A 16,591-nucleotide genomic window follows, 5' to 3' on the forward strand; every position below is an offset into this window, starting at 1 on the left:
ACAATCATCAACACCACCCGACCAATACGGTCGGGTGAGAAAAAAAGATTAGGGCTTTTTTTAGGTTTTTATCTCTCCTTTTATAATGTTCTGCTAATTCGAAGCACGTAGAATTAACCAAACAAGTAATAGTGCATAAGATATTTTCATGAGATTCGATTATCTCTCTATCTCGTAGGAACAAATGGATTTTGTTCATTTTCATAATCTATGGTTATAATCTTTTCTACTCTTATAACATGAATTCTAACAATACAACAGTTGGTGACGCAATAGTTGAGATAACAAAATCATCTTTAAAGTTTTGGGTTCGATTATACTGGTGGAGAAGATGAGTGCAATTAATTGTGTGGCCAAAAATTGACTCCGAACAGAGGATTAAGCATGCCGAATGCTCACTGAACCTCCTGATTATCAAACAAAAAAAAAAGAATTCTAATAGTTTCGCATTTTTCTTCTATCCTAACTTCATGAAATGTTTATATCCTTTTAAATACAATCACACCTATGATAACTACTTTATATGAAAAGTTTTATGAAAGGTTAAGAACCCTATCATATGTAACCATCCATAACTACGTATATTCACATAGAAGTATATGTTCTTTCATGAATTCTTAATAAATATATGACACATTCAAATTAAACGTATGCTTTAAAGATTAAAACCTCGTATTTTATTGTGATCGATCAATAATCGTATACAAAGAATACCGATACAATAGATATTGTTATAAGATGTTACATATATCGCTATTTATGGATACATCGATTCCTGAACCGAAATAACTTTAAAATGTTACAACTTCAAATGTTACCAAATTTAGATGGTAAAAAAGCCTATTACCAAAAATATCAATTATAAAATTAACCTTTTTAACAAATACAACTGTTTCGTTGGACTATATAAACAATCCAAAGAAGACGAATATTTCACGAAACACTTCACCTTCACGACAAACACAAAACAATAATTAATATCCATAATCTCTCAAGTCATGGCCAACCGTTCTTGCTCGTACTTTTTGGCTTTGGTGCTTCTCGTCTCGGGTATTTTTTTTTTATCTTCATTTAATTGTTATGACGACGCCATTATTTCATTCTTTATTTATATAAACATATGATGACCATTGGATTGGATTTTATTTTTAAAAAATTTGTTGAGAACAGTTATGACAATGTTACCGGGAGGTGAAGCACAAAAGAGATGCGTAAAAGAGTTGGACCCAAATACGCAATGTGTACTATATAACTGCAGGGCCAAATGTTTCAAACAATTTAATGGATTCGGAAGCTGCATTGAGAAACCTTATGGCTCCGAGAAATATGTTTGCAGTTGCGCTTATAATTGCGGTTCCGCATGATTTTATTACAAACGTGACGGAATCAAAGCTTCCGACAAGACAAGAACCTGATACGTACGGTTGTTCTTAAAGTTTGTTTAAATAAGTGACTGCAATGACAGTTACATGTGTGTTTAAAAACGCTGTAATGATCTGAATTATATGTAAAGAATTGGAAAAAATTAAAGAATAATAAAATTATGGTACGAAACTTTGTGGTAACTATTAAATGATTTGATTAGTTTATATTAAATGTGTAATCATCAATTTTTTAAAAATAGGTAGGTGGACAACGGCTAATAGCCGCCCATGTTTTAAAAATAAAAATAATAATAGTAATAACTAAAGTGGGCAGATCAGCCGTCCACGCAAAAAAAAAACACACAAAAACTCATATATAAAAGGAGATGTCCTCCGTAGAGAGAGTAAAAAAATTAAAAAATATAGTAAAAAAAGAGAGAAAAAAAAGTATTTATTAAAATTAGGGAAGAAGTTCTAATCAATTCAGAAAAAACTACCGTCACTAAAAAACGACCGACATAATTCTATGAGTGAATTTAGATATAATTCGAGAATTTTATTTTTATTGATTTCGAAGTTCGAGTGTTTGTATGCAAAATTGATAGTTAATTGTGTTTTTTTGAATATTATGATTATTTTCATGTCTATAAATTATTGTATTGATTTAAATAGTTTTTGTGAGTTAAGAAGTCTGGACCAAATCGGACTGGTTCCAAACTGTCTGGACTGAAATTACAGACGGAGAACATGCGAAAAATTCATTGATGGACGAAGAATAAAATCTAATTTATTAATTAATGGAATGAAGATTGATGAGATGACGGTATTGTGACACCTTTTTATGTCCCTCCAACTATATAAGCATTCCGCAGAAGCCATATATTTCACCAACATATTTACAACAAATAATACAAAACAATCGTTCTCATAATCCCTCAAGTCCTGGCCAATCATTCTTCCTCGTTCTTTTTAGCTTTGATATTTCTCGTCTCGGGTATTTTTTTAATATCTTTATTTAACTGTTATGACCAATCATTATTTCATTTCTTATTTATAGGAAAAACTCATTTTCCTCCACGATTTTACGATTTTCGCTAATGTTCTGATTTTTTTACACCAATTTCTAATTTGATAAAAAAAATTACAGTGAATGTTAACCATTTTTAAAATCCCACAAAATATTAAAACGTGTTACAATTTCTCCTATATCCATAAACGACGTTAAGTTCTGTCGATTTTAATGATGACGTGGTATGTCATATCATATTTTTTCTGTCAAATCATCATATTCTGTAAGAAAATAAAAAAAAATTTAAAAATATAATTTTTTAAAAAAATTAAAGAATTAAAAGTTTAAATTTTAAAATTTTAAAGAATTTAAAAAAGTTCAAAAATTTTAAAAACTAAAAATTTTGAAAATTTAAAATTTATTTTTAAATTTTTTATTTTTTATTTTTTATTTTCTGATATGTCGTGATAATTTGGTGGAAAATATGTGACGTGACATGCCATATCAACATTAAAATTGATGAAACTTAACACATTTTATCAATATAGGAGAAATTGTAACACATTTTGATATTGTGTGAGATTTTGAAAATGTTTAAAATCCGATATAATTTTTTGTCAAATTAAAAATTGGTGTATGAATTTGGAACATTAACGGAAATTCGTGAGGAATATGGGATTTTTTCTTATTTATATAAATATGATGACCATTGGATTGGATTTTTACCTTTTTATTTAATTTTTTATTTGTTTAGAGTGGTTATGGCAGTGTTATAAGTGAGGCACAAGATAAATGTATGAAAGAGTTTGACTTGACAACGGAATGTGTACTATCATATTGCAGGGCCAAATGTTTTAGAAAATTGAATGGATTCCGAAACTGTCTCGAGAAATCTTAAGGATCCGAGAAATATGTTTGCAATTGCGTTTATAATTACGGTTCTATGTAATTTTATTATCACAAATTATATTTGTCCGGTTACCATTATATAAAATAAAAACGATATAGTTTTCATTATAACTAGAACTTGTGTTTTCTCTGACATATAATCGGTTCAAAAGGTAAATGCATAAAAATGCCATTTGTATTTTTGCGGAAATAGAAAAGGATAAAACGGTAAAATGAAATCCAAATTCAAAATAATAACAAACATATATATTCGTGAAGATTACAATAATAAGTCGTTACAACAGTTAAATTCCTATCGATACCAATCTTTATTCATCTGTGAAAGTCAAGGTACGCCCGTTTATGCAAAATGTACACTTTGACGATCCATTCGGACTCCCCACAGTATGTATCCGTACAACGTTAATTCAATCAACCTAATTGGGCCCACCCTTTTAATTGGGCCATATGAGTGTGCTTAAAACTTAACGGGCTTTTAAATTGAGGCCCAACAACAATTCGTCACAAAACACGGTCAAAGGATGAATGAACCTTGCACCAACCCAAGAAAGAAACCCGAGCTCATTACCAGAGGAAGATGGATATGATCAAACCAATACATTTAATCTGTGGTCAAATAATAAATTTCCAAAATATTCCACGTAAGGAGAAGAACTTTTGTTTCTCTTTTGCTGTACAAGCAGTCCACAGAAGCTATACATTTCACCAACATATTCACAACAAAAATACAAAACAATCATACTCATAATCCCTAAAAAAGTCATGGCCAGCCGTTCTTGCTCGTTCTTTTTGGCTTTGATACTTCTCGTCTCAGGTACTTTTTATCAACAACCATTTTTTCATCTTTCCTTATATATACATATATATATATACATATTGATATTGAATTCGATTTTTTATTTTTATTTTTGTTGAGAACAGTCATGACGGTGTTACCGGAAAGTGAGGCTCAACAACAGAGGTGTATAAAAGAGTTGGATCCAACAACGCAGTGTGTGCTATCAAACTGCAAGGCGAAATGTTTGAGACAATTGAATGGATTCGGAAGCTGCTTTGAGAAACCTTCTGGTTCCGGGAGTTATGTCTGCAACTGTGCTTATAATTGTGGTTCCGCATGATTTTAGTACTACTAAACTATATATGTCCGCTTAGTGTTACGTCAAATAAAACTTATATTTTTCTTTTTAATTATCAAGATTAAACTTGTGTTTTTCTCAAAAAATACGCAATAAACGAAATAATAAAATCAAAATAATTCCATCAATTTCAAAACTATCTTGTAACTATTAAATGATTTAAACATTTTTACATTAATCATACAAAAACAATTTATATCAGATAATGCAAAAATTGTATTTAAATCTAAATATAAATAATTCAACCGGTGAAATATGGACGTTTAACATCTGTTCTGCCCCAAATTCAAACTTCAAATTAAAAATATTTACATTAATTTTTCTAATCTTTTACATTAGTTTGAGTTTCGTAATAGATATCTAGTTATCCAAAAAATTATCTATCGATACACTAAATATGAGGGTAATTTCAGGAATTTAAAAATTGATATTAATAAATATAGAATGTATAAATATAGAGTCCTAAGTAACATTCCATTTCATTAGAGACAAGTTTAAAAGATAACTACAACTAGACTCGAAGATTGTGGGGTGACTCTCAAAATTTTCTATAAAAATATTCTAATTTTCAAAATATACATTTAAAACTTCAAGTATTCATGACTCCAAATAAACCGTCAATTTTGAAAATGTCTAAAAATCTTTATTACTACTAAATATCCATTCAAAACTTCCAACATAACAAATTCAAATAAAATATCAAAAACCATAAATTTTTTAATTTATATGTTTTCGATTCGATAGAAAATTTATGTTTATAATAATAATAATTTAATATCATAAGTATGTATAATATATAAGTTATAGGATTAAGTAAATTATTAATCTAATTCTACAAGACGACGGAAATAGTCTTGTGGATATATTAGCTAATAGAACGGCAACTATCATTTTTAATCTAATTCTATAAATGAAAAGGAAATTCGATGTTACATAACTCTTCTGTTTCATAGCAATTTGACCATTTTCAAGCATTTGCTCAGATATTACGACGAGGTTTACTACAAATATATATATGTGTTGCTAATACTACGCAGAATGAGAATCTTCCTCTCCTTCATGATCCTCTCCTTCTGAGTTCTCCAAGCTTAGAATGGCTTCTACCAGTGTAGAGATTCGGCCAGCGGATGTCCGGAGTCGAAGTAAGAGACGTCGTCCATTGTCGGATTATTCCAGTCGATGCCGAACCCATTATCGCCATTGTTGTCTTCATCTTGTTCGCCGAATTTGATCCACTCCCCTGTTATATCAAGACCATCGAAACTTTCATCCTGGGCATCGGTTCCAAGGCCCCAGTCCTCGAACAAACTGCGGTTTCCCGACAAATATTCGTCGATGCTCATGAGATCCGGATCCAATTGGTTGAATCCTTCAGGAAATTGCAGAGGAGGAAGTTTGTCTCTGTCTTGGAGATCGCAGAGCCCTTCGAACTGCGCAGACTTTGCGTTGCTGTCTTTGTCAAGATTATGTCCGCAAGAAACGATCTGTTCCTCTCTCTTCCGCTGAATTATACCCACACAGTCCTTCAGATCGCTTAGTTTCTCGATTTGAATTCTGAGTTCGTCAGGATCATCGCAGTTCTCCGACAAAAACCTAGACCCAGGATTGTTCTTCAGATCGCTTAGTTTCTCGATGAGAATTAAGAGGTCGTCATCGCAGTTCTCCGACAAAAACCCAGACCCAGGACTGTTCTTGAGATCGCTTATTAGTTTCTCGATGAGGATTCCGAGTTCGTCATCGCAGTTCTCCGACAAAAACCCAGACCCAAGATTCTTGTCCGGCAAGAAATTATGCGCTGTCGGAATACGGCCGCTGAGGAAGGCGTCGACGACGGCGTCAGTGTAGGAGTGACCGAAGGGACCAGAGTAGACGGCGTTGGGGTTTCCGGAAGGAGGAGTCGCTAAAACCGCGATTTGAGCACCGGAGATGGCGGAGAGTTCGGCGGCTTTCTTGAAAAGCCCTAGACGGCGTTTGCTGAACGTTACCGATCTCTGCGACAACAATTCGTCACAAAACACGGTCAAAGGATGAATGAACCTTGCACCAACCCAAGAAAGAAACCCGAGCTCATTACCAGAGGAAGATGGATATGATCAAACCAATACATTTAATCTGTGGTCAAATAATAAATTTCCAAAATATTCCACGTAAGGAGAAGAACTTTTGTTTCTCTTTTGCTGTACAAGCAGTCCACAGAAGCTATACATTTCACCAACATATTCACAACAAAAATACAAAACAATCATACTCATAATCCCTAAAAAAGTCATGGCCAGCCGTTCTTGCTCGTTCTTTTTGGCTTTGATACTTCTCGTCTCAGGTACTTTTTATCAACAACCATTTTTTCATCTCTTTCCATTAATTATTTTAAACCAATAAATATATTTTTTAATTAAAAAGACATTTTCAAGTGTCTATTATTTAAAATGTACATGGCATTACAACTTTGGAAAATAAAAATTTTTAAATCAATCATTATCTTAAAAAAGAAAAAATATCCATATTTTACATTATTATATAAACAAAAAACATTATAAAATATTATTTTACATGCACTTCATCTTAAACAAATTTAACCAAAACGTATTATCGAATTTTATCTTTTCTAATTTATTTTATGGATGAATCTCAATATATATTAACTTAAGACTGCAAGATGAAATAAATCTATAATTTTAAATCTTTTTTAAATTTGTCCATTTTGCAACATTATTTTTTTGCTGCTTTGAATTTTAAATGTGCTTTTGTAGATTGATGCGTCGCGAACTAGGTTCGGATTTATCTAGTTTTAATTTCCTAGACACGACTTCCGCAAGCATACGGATCAGTTATAGTACCTAGGGTCGAACTCTGGGGACTCGTCGGGAATCACCGGAACACAAATAAATACCCTCACTAGCTATGCGGTTTGGATTTTCTACTCGGTTTCAGTCGGTGGCGATAATGTGGTGGTGGTGACACTAAATCCTAATGCAGGAAACGTAAAGGGTGGATATATATATATATGGAAGATAGATATCATGGGTCTGAGAATTTTAGGTTGTATAAGAATTATTTTTACGGGTTACTTATCATTTCACTGGCTTGGTTTGGAAAATTCAAGGTCATTTATCGAAGATTACCCTCTCGGGTTTCACCTCTCTTCTTAGACACCTACAATCTACCGATCTCTCGATTCCTAATAGATTGAAGATTCTAAAAGCATGAAGATTCCTATCATAATTTCTAGACAAATTCTTTTATTTTCCAATAGTGATAATCATCTATATGTCACATTTTCTAGATGATATCTCTATTTTCTGATACAAGTTTTGTCTATCCGGGTAAATAGTTTCGAGGTTTAATTTCATATCACTATGTAAATTAAACCCTAAAATCATACAATTCAAGTGATTAGCAAGAATTGATATATTAAGAATCATTCACTCAAACCAAATATCAAACCAGTAATAATCAAAATACCCACACATAAATAAATCCTTAATACAAATTTAAATTCAAAACCTCATGACGGGAGTTCAACACACAAACACAACCAGAGAGAATAACAAGATATCGCACGGAAAAATCCCAGAGAAAGAATAGAGAGAGTTAGAGAGGCTTAGGAGTTATACAGACATATTATCATAAAATACTACGACTATCGATGATGGATATAATGCATGGAAAATGGAGTGGAGAAGAAGTTCTTAACTAATGGACCTTTCTTCGTCGGATGTGTTCGTTTTGCTTCTCTCAATTCAAGTTCTCTTGCGTTTGTGCAACTCCCTGCTTTTTAAACAAAAATAAAAATTTACATAAAACATAAAATAAAACACACTTTATATACAAGGATAGAATCAGATTCTCTCCCGATAAAGGCTCGTTTAAAGTCGTGAGCTTGACCATCTCGGTTCAGCACTCCTTCCGATTAGAGAAAACACAGCTCAGTGGCGGACACGGGCTCCATCGTCATGATCGCACATTTTTGGCCCACGATCGAGCCATCATGTTACCACGATGGGTCGATCGCATTTCTGAGAAAATTTTGCGCAGATTTCAATGCACGATCGCCCTATCGTGTGGCTACGATCGCGCTATCGTTGTTGGTTGACACAGTTGTAGTATTTTGCTCATAACTTTCTTCTCCGATGTCCGATTGGAGTGATCTTGGTGTCTACGCGTAGCTACTGAAAAGAGCTTTCCAATGACATATAGCACATGTGATTTGGGGCTGTATTGAGAAAGTTATGGAGGTCGAAATGTATAACTCTTGCACATTTGATCTGTCCAACTTAATTCCCTTGCAAATGACTCGTTTTTGTCGATTTCTCCAATTCTCCTGCAAAACAACATAAACATCGAAATCAAAGCAAAACTGTATAAAGGATATCTATAAATGTATAAATATCGTGAAATTCAATAGATATCCTATATCAAAATATAACGTTATTTACATGTCATCAAACTCCCCCAGACTTAGCGTTTTGCTCGTCCTCGAGCAAACTAATTCTAGAAAAGATTGATGAGTAACAGATACTGCTAAAAATAGAATCATACAATCAGATTATAAATCAGACATAGTGCTTACTGCGAACGAAATCAAAGACATCGCAACATGGCATTTCTATTTTAATGACAAACCTAGCTAGCGATGGGGTTTATTTCATCATTCAGAACTCTTCCAGACTTTTAACGTTCCTAACAAGCATTCTCAGAAAAATTGTATTTTCATTTTTTTTTTTTTTTGATACTCTACTACAATCTCTCTTTTTTTTTAAAAAAAAAAAGGTATCCCGAACTTCTAGGACGTTGAAGTCGTCGAGCATTTTTTTTTTGAAGTTACTCGACCCACAACTTAGACCCGAGTCATTTGGCACTCATGTCCCCGAATGATGTTCATTAACGAGATAAAGACAGCGGAGTGTCAGGATTTATTAGTAGAGATTTTTATCTTTAAAAAAAAAAAAAAACACAAAAATGAATAATACGAAAAAAAATGTGATGCTTGATTAAGATGGTTAAAAATCTTTCTGTCGTTTCGAATAGCGATCGACCCCACATTCTAACTAAATCTATCAAAAAAATTCGATATACCAAATTTGATTACCTCCAACAATTCGTTAGAAACTTAGGATTACCTAAGACAGTTCACAAATATGCCTGAAATCAATCTAACTATACTGATTCGAAAACTTTTTTTTTCGTATATACATATGCATTTATACACACAAATATATGTACAATGACTACACGCGTATATATACTTATATATGTACAAATGATTGCTGATGAATATGATTATCGAATCCTTCCCCCAGACTTGAACTGAACACCGTCCGCGGTGTTAGCTCTTTTATGCAGGGAAAGAACTGATACTATGTATGCATGGAGAACTAGAGTGGAGAAGAGGTACTTAACTGTTCGTGTGGAGCTTTCTTTGAATTTTTCATGTTGTTCCTATCGAAGAGTATTTGTGATGTGTTCCTCGTCTGTGTGAGCTCCCGCAGATTTTTTTTTTTATCACACCAAAATATAAAAAGGAAACTAATAACACAAAACAAATGTAACAAGTCTAAAACAAACATAAGTATGGAAATAAAAAGATAGAGATAGAAATGTGAGAGGATCACTCTCTAGTATCCCTCGGAGTATCATCGTGGTGGTCCATGGGATCGGATGCCGGTGGCGGAGCGGCGGACTCACCCTCAATTGGGTATCTCGAGGGTAGAGGAACCAGAGGTCTTCCCGCTAGCGTGAAATGTAATTGTTGAAGACCATGCAACACTTCTGTCTGAAAGTCGGTGTGCTGGCGCTGGTAGGTGTAGTATGCCTCCTGGGCTGCCCTGATCGCCTGTAGTTGCCCTTCCTGTCGGGTCCAAGACTGCTCCTGTCGTGTGCGGTAAGCTGTGTACTGCACGTTGCGTTGAATCTGGTGCTGAAGCATGGCACAAAGTTGCTGCTCTTGATACTCCCGAGATCGCTCCTGCTCTTGTCGGAGTGTCTGCATGTGGTGCTCCATCCTGTCAAAATATGCACTAAAGCTCGGTCCTGTATCTGAATGTGTGGCATCCCTCATAGGTGGTCGCTCATCGTGTACCGGGGCATCAATGTTGTGTGTTGTGCCCTCTGCGTCATGACCATCTTCATCGTTAGTCGTTCCTTCACCGTCAGCCTGTGATGCAATCAGTGCAACTGGCTCATGAGGCTCCGCGAGTGGGAATGCAATACCCTCAAGTGTAAGGGGAGGTACAGTGTTCCTCGATAGTCTGCTCTTGTAAGTGGTCCCATCTCTCTTCCGGAACCAATAGAAAGTATTGTACCTAACCCAGTCAATGTAGCTCTTGTGCTTAAGCATAAGAAGATCTAACCTCGTCTCTCCCTCAGCTATGTCAGTGAAGATGCCGAGGTTGATGCCGACGTGTCTGGCAATCATAGAGACGATCCCTCCAATGTAGATGGGCTTCGGAGACTGTGCTGGAATCTTCAGGAGATGCCTGAAGTATAGTGCAACCTGAGAGGCGAGATCCACCTCTCCCATCCTCCAATCGTCATCCTCAAACAAGTCCTTGAGGGCGAGACGGATGTATAGAATGTCCGTCTTCGTGATCTTCCCCGCCGCAAATTTGGCGAAAAGGCAGTTAGACATGAACTGCTGCAAGTAGCGGAGAGATGGGTGGTATACGCTGGTCGCTTGCCCTTTGCTGGCGTTGTAGTCTCCGTCGGCTATAGCCTTCCAGAAAGGCTGCATCTGCTCCTTGATGTCGATGTCAGGGAGTTTCCATGTCCTCCCTCGTGGCACAGCAAGTATCTCTGCGAATTGCCCCATGGTGAGTCGTACCTCGGTGTTGCACAGACGGAACTCCATGTAGGCACCCTCAATATTCCCGTTCCTCGGGAAATAACAGTCGTAAGAGGAGAGAAACTCCAAAGTCAACCTCGTGTAGGTTAGTTCATGTGCAGTGAAGAGCATTCTCCATCCGAGTCTCTCGAAAAGCTCTCGGACTTGATCTTGGATTCCGAGCTGTTCTATCTCGGGACTGACAAATCGGGTTGGCCGGACCCCTTGTCTCTCTAGTCGTCTGTATAACTCGGCTTGTGTTTCATCTCGGGGTGTTATTGTTGTTGGCTCGCCATGTACGGTAGTGATTGACATCAAAGGTGTGAGCTCGATAATTGCGCCTGGTCTCGGTGCACGTGATCTCTCAGGAACGGATCTAGAAGCAGTGGTACGTGTACGCTTGGTGCGAGAAGCCATCTGTAAAAGGAAAAAAAAAACAAAAAGTAAAATCGAATATTTATTTTATTTTATTTTATTTTTTTCGTTTTTTGTTTTTTGTTTCTTTTTATAGATGTATAATATATACATACATCATATATATAGTATATACACATATATATACGCATCGAGTATTTATATATACATATGTATGCATACTGTCATAACTATATGTATAGTATATATGCTATATATATTCATAACGAAAATATATAAACATTAACTATATATAAATATATTATACATATGTTATACATATAATATATATATATAAACACGCATATATTTACATATACATATATATAGCACCCATAAATACAAGTATTATTATTTATTATTATGATTTTTTTTCTTTTTTTTTTTCATTTCATTTTTTTATACACGCACAATCGATAGATCGATTGCGGCATGTTGACCTTCCTTCCCGAGGCAGTCAACGATCGATCTATCGCGTGAGTACGATAAATCGATCGCCGTCTCAGTTTCTCGCAGCACGCTCGATCGATCGTGTACGCACGACAGGTCGATCGGCGAACCTGTTCTTCGAAAAAACCCAGAAAATTTCGAGGCAAACTCGACCAAATCCAGTTCTACACCCACAATAAACACTAGGTTTTCTAAAATTGAAATCCATAAACCTCAAATCTAGTGTAAATGAGGAGATCCGAACCATACCTTAGCAAAAATCAGATCCGATGTGTGTGAGTGTGGATTATGGAAAGTGGAGTGATGGGGATGGTCGGAAAACGAGTTTTCCGGTGATGTTACAGTCTGATTTGGCAAGCTTTTTTTTTTTTTTTTTTTTATTGGGGATGGATTCATGGTGTGAAAGGGCGATAGTGCGAGTGTGGTTTTGAAGAAAACCCTTACCTGTTTCGGTGTGGAAGTTTTTTTTTTTTATATTTAATATATATACACATATATACATACTTTCACCACTGTTACCCTCTCATCCTGCGCATCAAACAGAGAAGAAAACAGAGGAAAAGTTTAATAATAAAAAAAAAAAAAACTGAAACCGAACAAAAATTTCGAATCGTATCACTAGTGGATTTATGATATCGTTCTGGTTTTCTAAGTATTACGTTAATTCCGTTGAGTCCCCGGCAACGGCGCCAAAAACTTGATGCGTCGCGAACTAGGTTCGGATTTATCTAGTTTTAATTTCCTAGACACGACTTCCGCAAGCATACAGATCAGTTATAGTACCTAGGGTCGAACTCTGGGGACTCGTCGGGAATCACCGGAACACAAATAAATACCCTCACTAGCTATGCGGTTTGGATTTTCTACTCGGTTTCAGTCGGTGGCGATAATGTGGTGGTGGTGACACTAAATCCTAATGCAGTAAAAGGGTGGATATATATATATTTGGAAGATAGATATCATGGGTCTGAGAATTCTAGGTTGTATAAGAATTATTTTTACGGGTTACTTATCATTTCACTGGCTTGGTTTGGAAAATTCAAGGTCATTTATCGAAGATTACCCTCTCGGGTCTCACCTCTCTTCTTAGACACCTACAATCTACCGATCTCTCGATTCCTAATAGATTGAAGATTCTAAAAGCATGAAGATTCCTATCATAATTTCTAGACAAATTCTTTTATTTTCCAATAGTGATAATCATCTATATGTCACATTTTCTAGATGATATCTCTATTTTCTGATACAAGTTTTGTCTATCCGGGTAAATAGTTTCGAGGTTTAATTTCATATCACTATGTAAATTAAACCCTAAAATCATACAATTCAAGTGATCAGCAAGAATTGATGCATTAAGAATCATTCACTCAAACCAAATATCAAACCAGTAATAATCAAAATACCCACGCATAAATAAATCCTTAATACAAATTTAAATTGAAAACCTCATGACGGGAGTTCAACACACAAACACAACCAGAGAGAATAACAAGATATCGCACGGAAAAATCCCAGAGAAAGAATAGATTTTAAAGAACGCTGTCGTTCTCTCCTTTTTGTTTTAGTGGCGTAAATCAAGGAAATCATGTCTTTCTTTTCGGACGATCGCGATATCGTCGGTGACGATCGTTCGATCGTCACTAGAAAACACAGCTCAGTGGCGGACACGGGCTCCATCGTCATGATCGCACATTTTTGGCCCACGATCGAGCCATCATGTTACCACGATGGGTCGATCGCATTTCTGAGAAAATTTTGCGCAGATTTCAATGCACGATCGCCCTATCGTGTGGCTACGATCGCGCTATCGTTGTTGGTTGACACAGTTGTAGTATTTTGCTCATAACTTTCTTCTCCGATGTCCGATTGGAGTGATCTTGGTGTCTACGCGTAGCTACTGAAAAGAGCTTTCCAATGACATATAGCACATGTGATTTGGGGCTGTATTGAGAAAGTTATGGAGGTCGAAATGTATAACTCTTGCACATTTGATCTATCCAACTTAATTCCCTTGCAAATGACTCGTTTTTGTCGATTTCTCCAATTCTCCTGCAAAACAACATAAACATCGAAATCAAAGCAAAACTGTATAAAGGATATCTATAAATGTATAAATATCGTGAAATTCAATAGATATCCTATATCAAAATATAACGTTATTTACATGTCATCATAGATGCAAAAATATACATAACATCAATGTCTTGTTTTTTAACACACTAAATTATCAGAATTTGATATATAGTTTTATTTTAGTATTTTTTTTATGTGTGATTTAAATGATCAAATATATAAATATATTTTAAAATTTATGTACAACTACATAATTATCTAAAGGATATAGATATCATTTTATTTATTTTAAGATAATTACATTGTTTTATTTAAAAATTTTAGTTTTAAAATTTTATTTTTATATACTACTTCATCTTAAACCAAAATAAACTTAAAGATTGTTTTTTTAATTAAAATACTTATTTGATGGTTTTAAATAATTAATTGAAAATAGATGGTTTTTTAAAGAAATTTTAAAATTATAATTTTTTTTAGTTTATCCCTTTGAAAAAATAAACAAACTAGTATTAAAAAGTATTTTTTTTATCAATCAAATGTTTTATAACAATAAACTTGATTGTATTTTGAACATGATATCTCAAATCTGTGAGACGGATCTCGGACATATCTTAATTAATTTCGTTTTCTTAGATTAATTAAATGCGTACTGATTATAATTAACTACAAAAAAAAATACGGAGTCGAAAAAAATAACAAATATAAGGGGTAAAGACATTTTCCTTTTTAGCTACACCCTATGGTAAATATGGGACGTTTCCGTAAATACATTCAATTACATGTCCACTTTCATACGGCGACACGAATAAAACTCGTCGATCGATCCGTTCCTCCGCCGTCCGTACAGCCTAGTCTCCGCCGTGTTCTTCTCCTTCATCCACTTCCTTAACGTCGTTTTCCAATCGGATCGTCTCCCGGGAAGTGGTTCATCGGAGGTTTTCCGGCAACCGAAATCGGTTTTCCGGGAGAGGATGATGGGATTTTCCAATGGCTGAGGCGATGGGGCCCATTATTTGGATCGCTCCGTTCCTCCGCCGTCCGCGCAGCCTAGTCTCCGCCGTGTTCTTCTCCATCATCCACTTCCTTAGCGTCGTTTTCCAATCGGATCGTCTCACCGGGAAATGGTTCTCAAGAACTTTTGTGTTTTCTTCAACTATATAAGCGGTCCACAGAAACCATATATTTCACCAACATATTCACAACAAAAATACAAAACAATCACATTCATAAACCCCCGAGTCATGGCCAGCCGTTCTTGCTCGTTCTTTTTGGCTTTGATGCTTCTCGTCTCAGGTACTTTTTATCAACAACCATTTTTTCATCTTTCCTTATATATATATATATAAACATATTGATATTGAATTCAATTTTTTATTTTTATTTTTGTGGAGAACAGTCATGACGGTGTTACCGGGAAGTGAGGCTCAACAACAGAGGTGTATAAAAGAGTTGGATCCAACAACGCAGTGTGTGCTATCAAACTGCAGGGCAAAATGTTTGAGCCAATTGAATGGATTCGGGAGCTGCTTTGAGAAACCTTCTGATTCCGGGAGTTATGTCTGCAACTGCGCTTATAATTGTGGTTTCGCATGATTTTAGTACTACTAAACTATATATGTCCGCTTAGCGTTACGTCAAATAAAACTTATATTTTTCTTTTTAATTATCAAGATTAAACTTGTGTTTTTCCCAAAAAATACGCAATAAACGAAATAATAAAATCAAAATAATTCCATCAATTTCAAAACTATCTTGTAACTATTAAATGATTTAAACATTTTTACATTAATCATACAAAAACAATTTATATCAGATAATGCAAAAATTGTATTTAAATCTAAATATAAATAATTCAACCGGTGAAATATGGACGTTTAACATCTGTTCTGCCCCAAATTCAAACTTCAAATTAAAAATATTTACATTAATTTTTCTAATCTTTTACATTAGTTTGAGTTTCGTAATAGATATCTAGTTATCCAAAAAATTATCTATCGATACACTAAATATGAGGGTAATTTCAGGAATTTAAAAATTGATATTAATAAATATAGAATGTATAAATATAGAGTCCTAAGTAACATTCCATTTCATTAGAGACAAGTTTAAAAGATAACTACAACTAGACTCGAAGATTGTGGGGTGACTCTCAAAATTTTCTATAAAAATATTCTAATTTTCAAAATATACATTTAAAACTTCAAGTATTCATGACTCCAAATAAACCGTCAATTTTGAAAGGCATGGACGAGCCACCTTATCTGATTCGACTGCTTTCTCGTTCACTGAGTTCGACTGTCTGAAATAGATGACGTTCGTCTATAGTGCGGCCACACATTTCTACAGTCTCACTCACACGAGGGGCCCAGCGATATCTCTCTCTTTTACGAGAGGTACAAATCCCGCCTTGACTATC

General features: G+C 34.8%; 3 protein-coding genes across 3 annotated transcripts; 1 reads left to right on the top strand and 2 right to left on the bottom strand.

The window, feature by feature from the left end:
- Positions 1-958: 958 nt before the first annotated feature.
- LOC109116902 (putative defensin-like protein 165) lies at positions 959-1,535 on the top strand. The gene is made up of 2 exons (XM_019203171.1): positions 959-1,050; positions 1,171-1,535. Exons 1-2 carry the CDS (start codon positions 999-1,001, stop codon positions 1,362-1,364), a joined length of 246 nt encoding a protein of 81 aa, XP_019058716.1. The 5' UTR covers positions 959-998; the 3' UTR covers positions 1,365-1,535.
- A 3,983-nt stretch (positions 1,536-5,518) lies between these two features.
- LOC104820133 lies at positions 5,519-6,525 on the bottom strand. Its single transcript, XM_010550505.1, has 2 exons — positions 6,493-6,525; positions 5,519-6,409 (listed from the first exon to the last, which is right to left on the bottom strand). Exons 1-2 carry the CDS (start codon positions 6,523-6,525, stop codon positions 5,519-5,521), a joined length of 924 nt encoding a protein of 307 aa, XP_010548807.1.
- A 3,408-nt stretch (positions 6,526-9,933) lies between these two features.
- Positions 9,934-12,928, bottom strand: LOC104819104. The gene is made up of 2 exons (XM_010548997.2): positions 12,352-12,928; positions 9,934-11,655 (listed from the first exon to the last, which is right to left on the bottom strand). Exons 1-2 carry the CDS (start codon positions 12,496-12,498, stop codon positions 10,027-10,029), a joined length of 1,776 nt encoding a protein of 591 aa, XP_010547299.1. The 5' UTR covers positions 12,499-12,928; the 3' UTR covers positions 9,934-10,026.
- Between the last annotated feature and the right edge of the window lie 3,663 nt (positions 12,929-16,591).

The sequence above is a fragment of the Tarenaya hassleriana genome, unplaced genomic scaffold, assembly GCF_000463585.1.
Source record: "Tarenaya hassleriana unplaced genomic scaffold, ASM46358v1 Cleome3, whole genome shotgun sequence".
Classification (NCBI taxonomy): domain Eukaryota; kingdom Viridiplantae; phylum Streptophyta; class Magnoliopsida; order Brassicales; family Cleomaceae; genus Tarenaya; species Tarenaya hassleriana.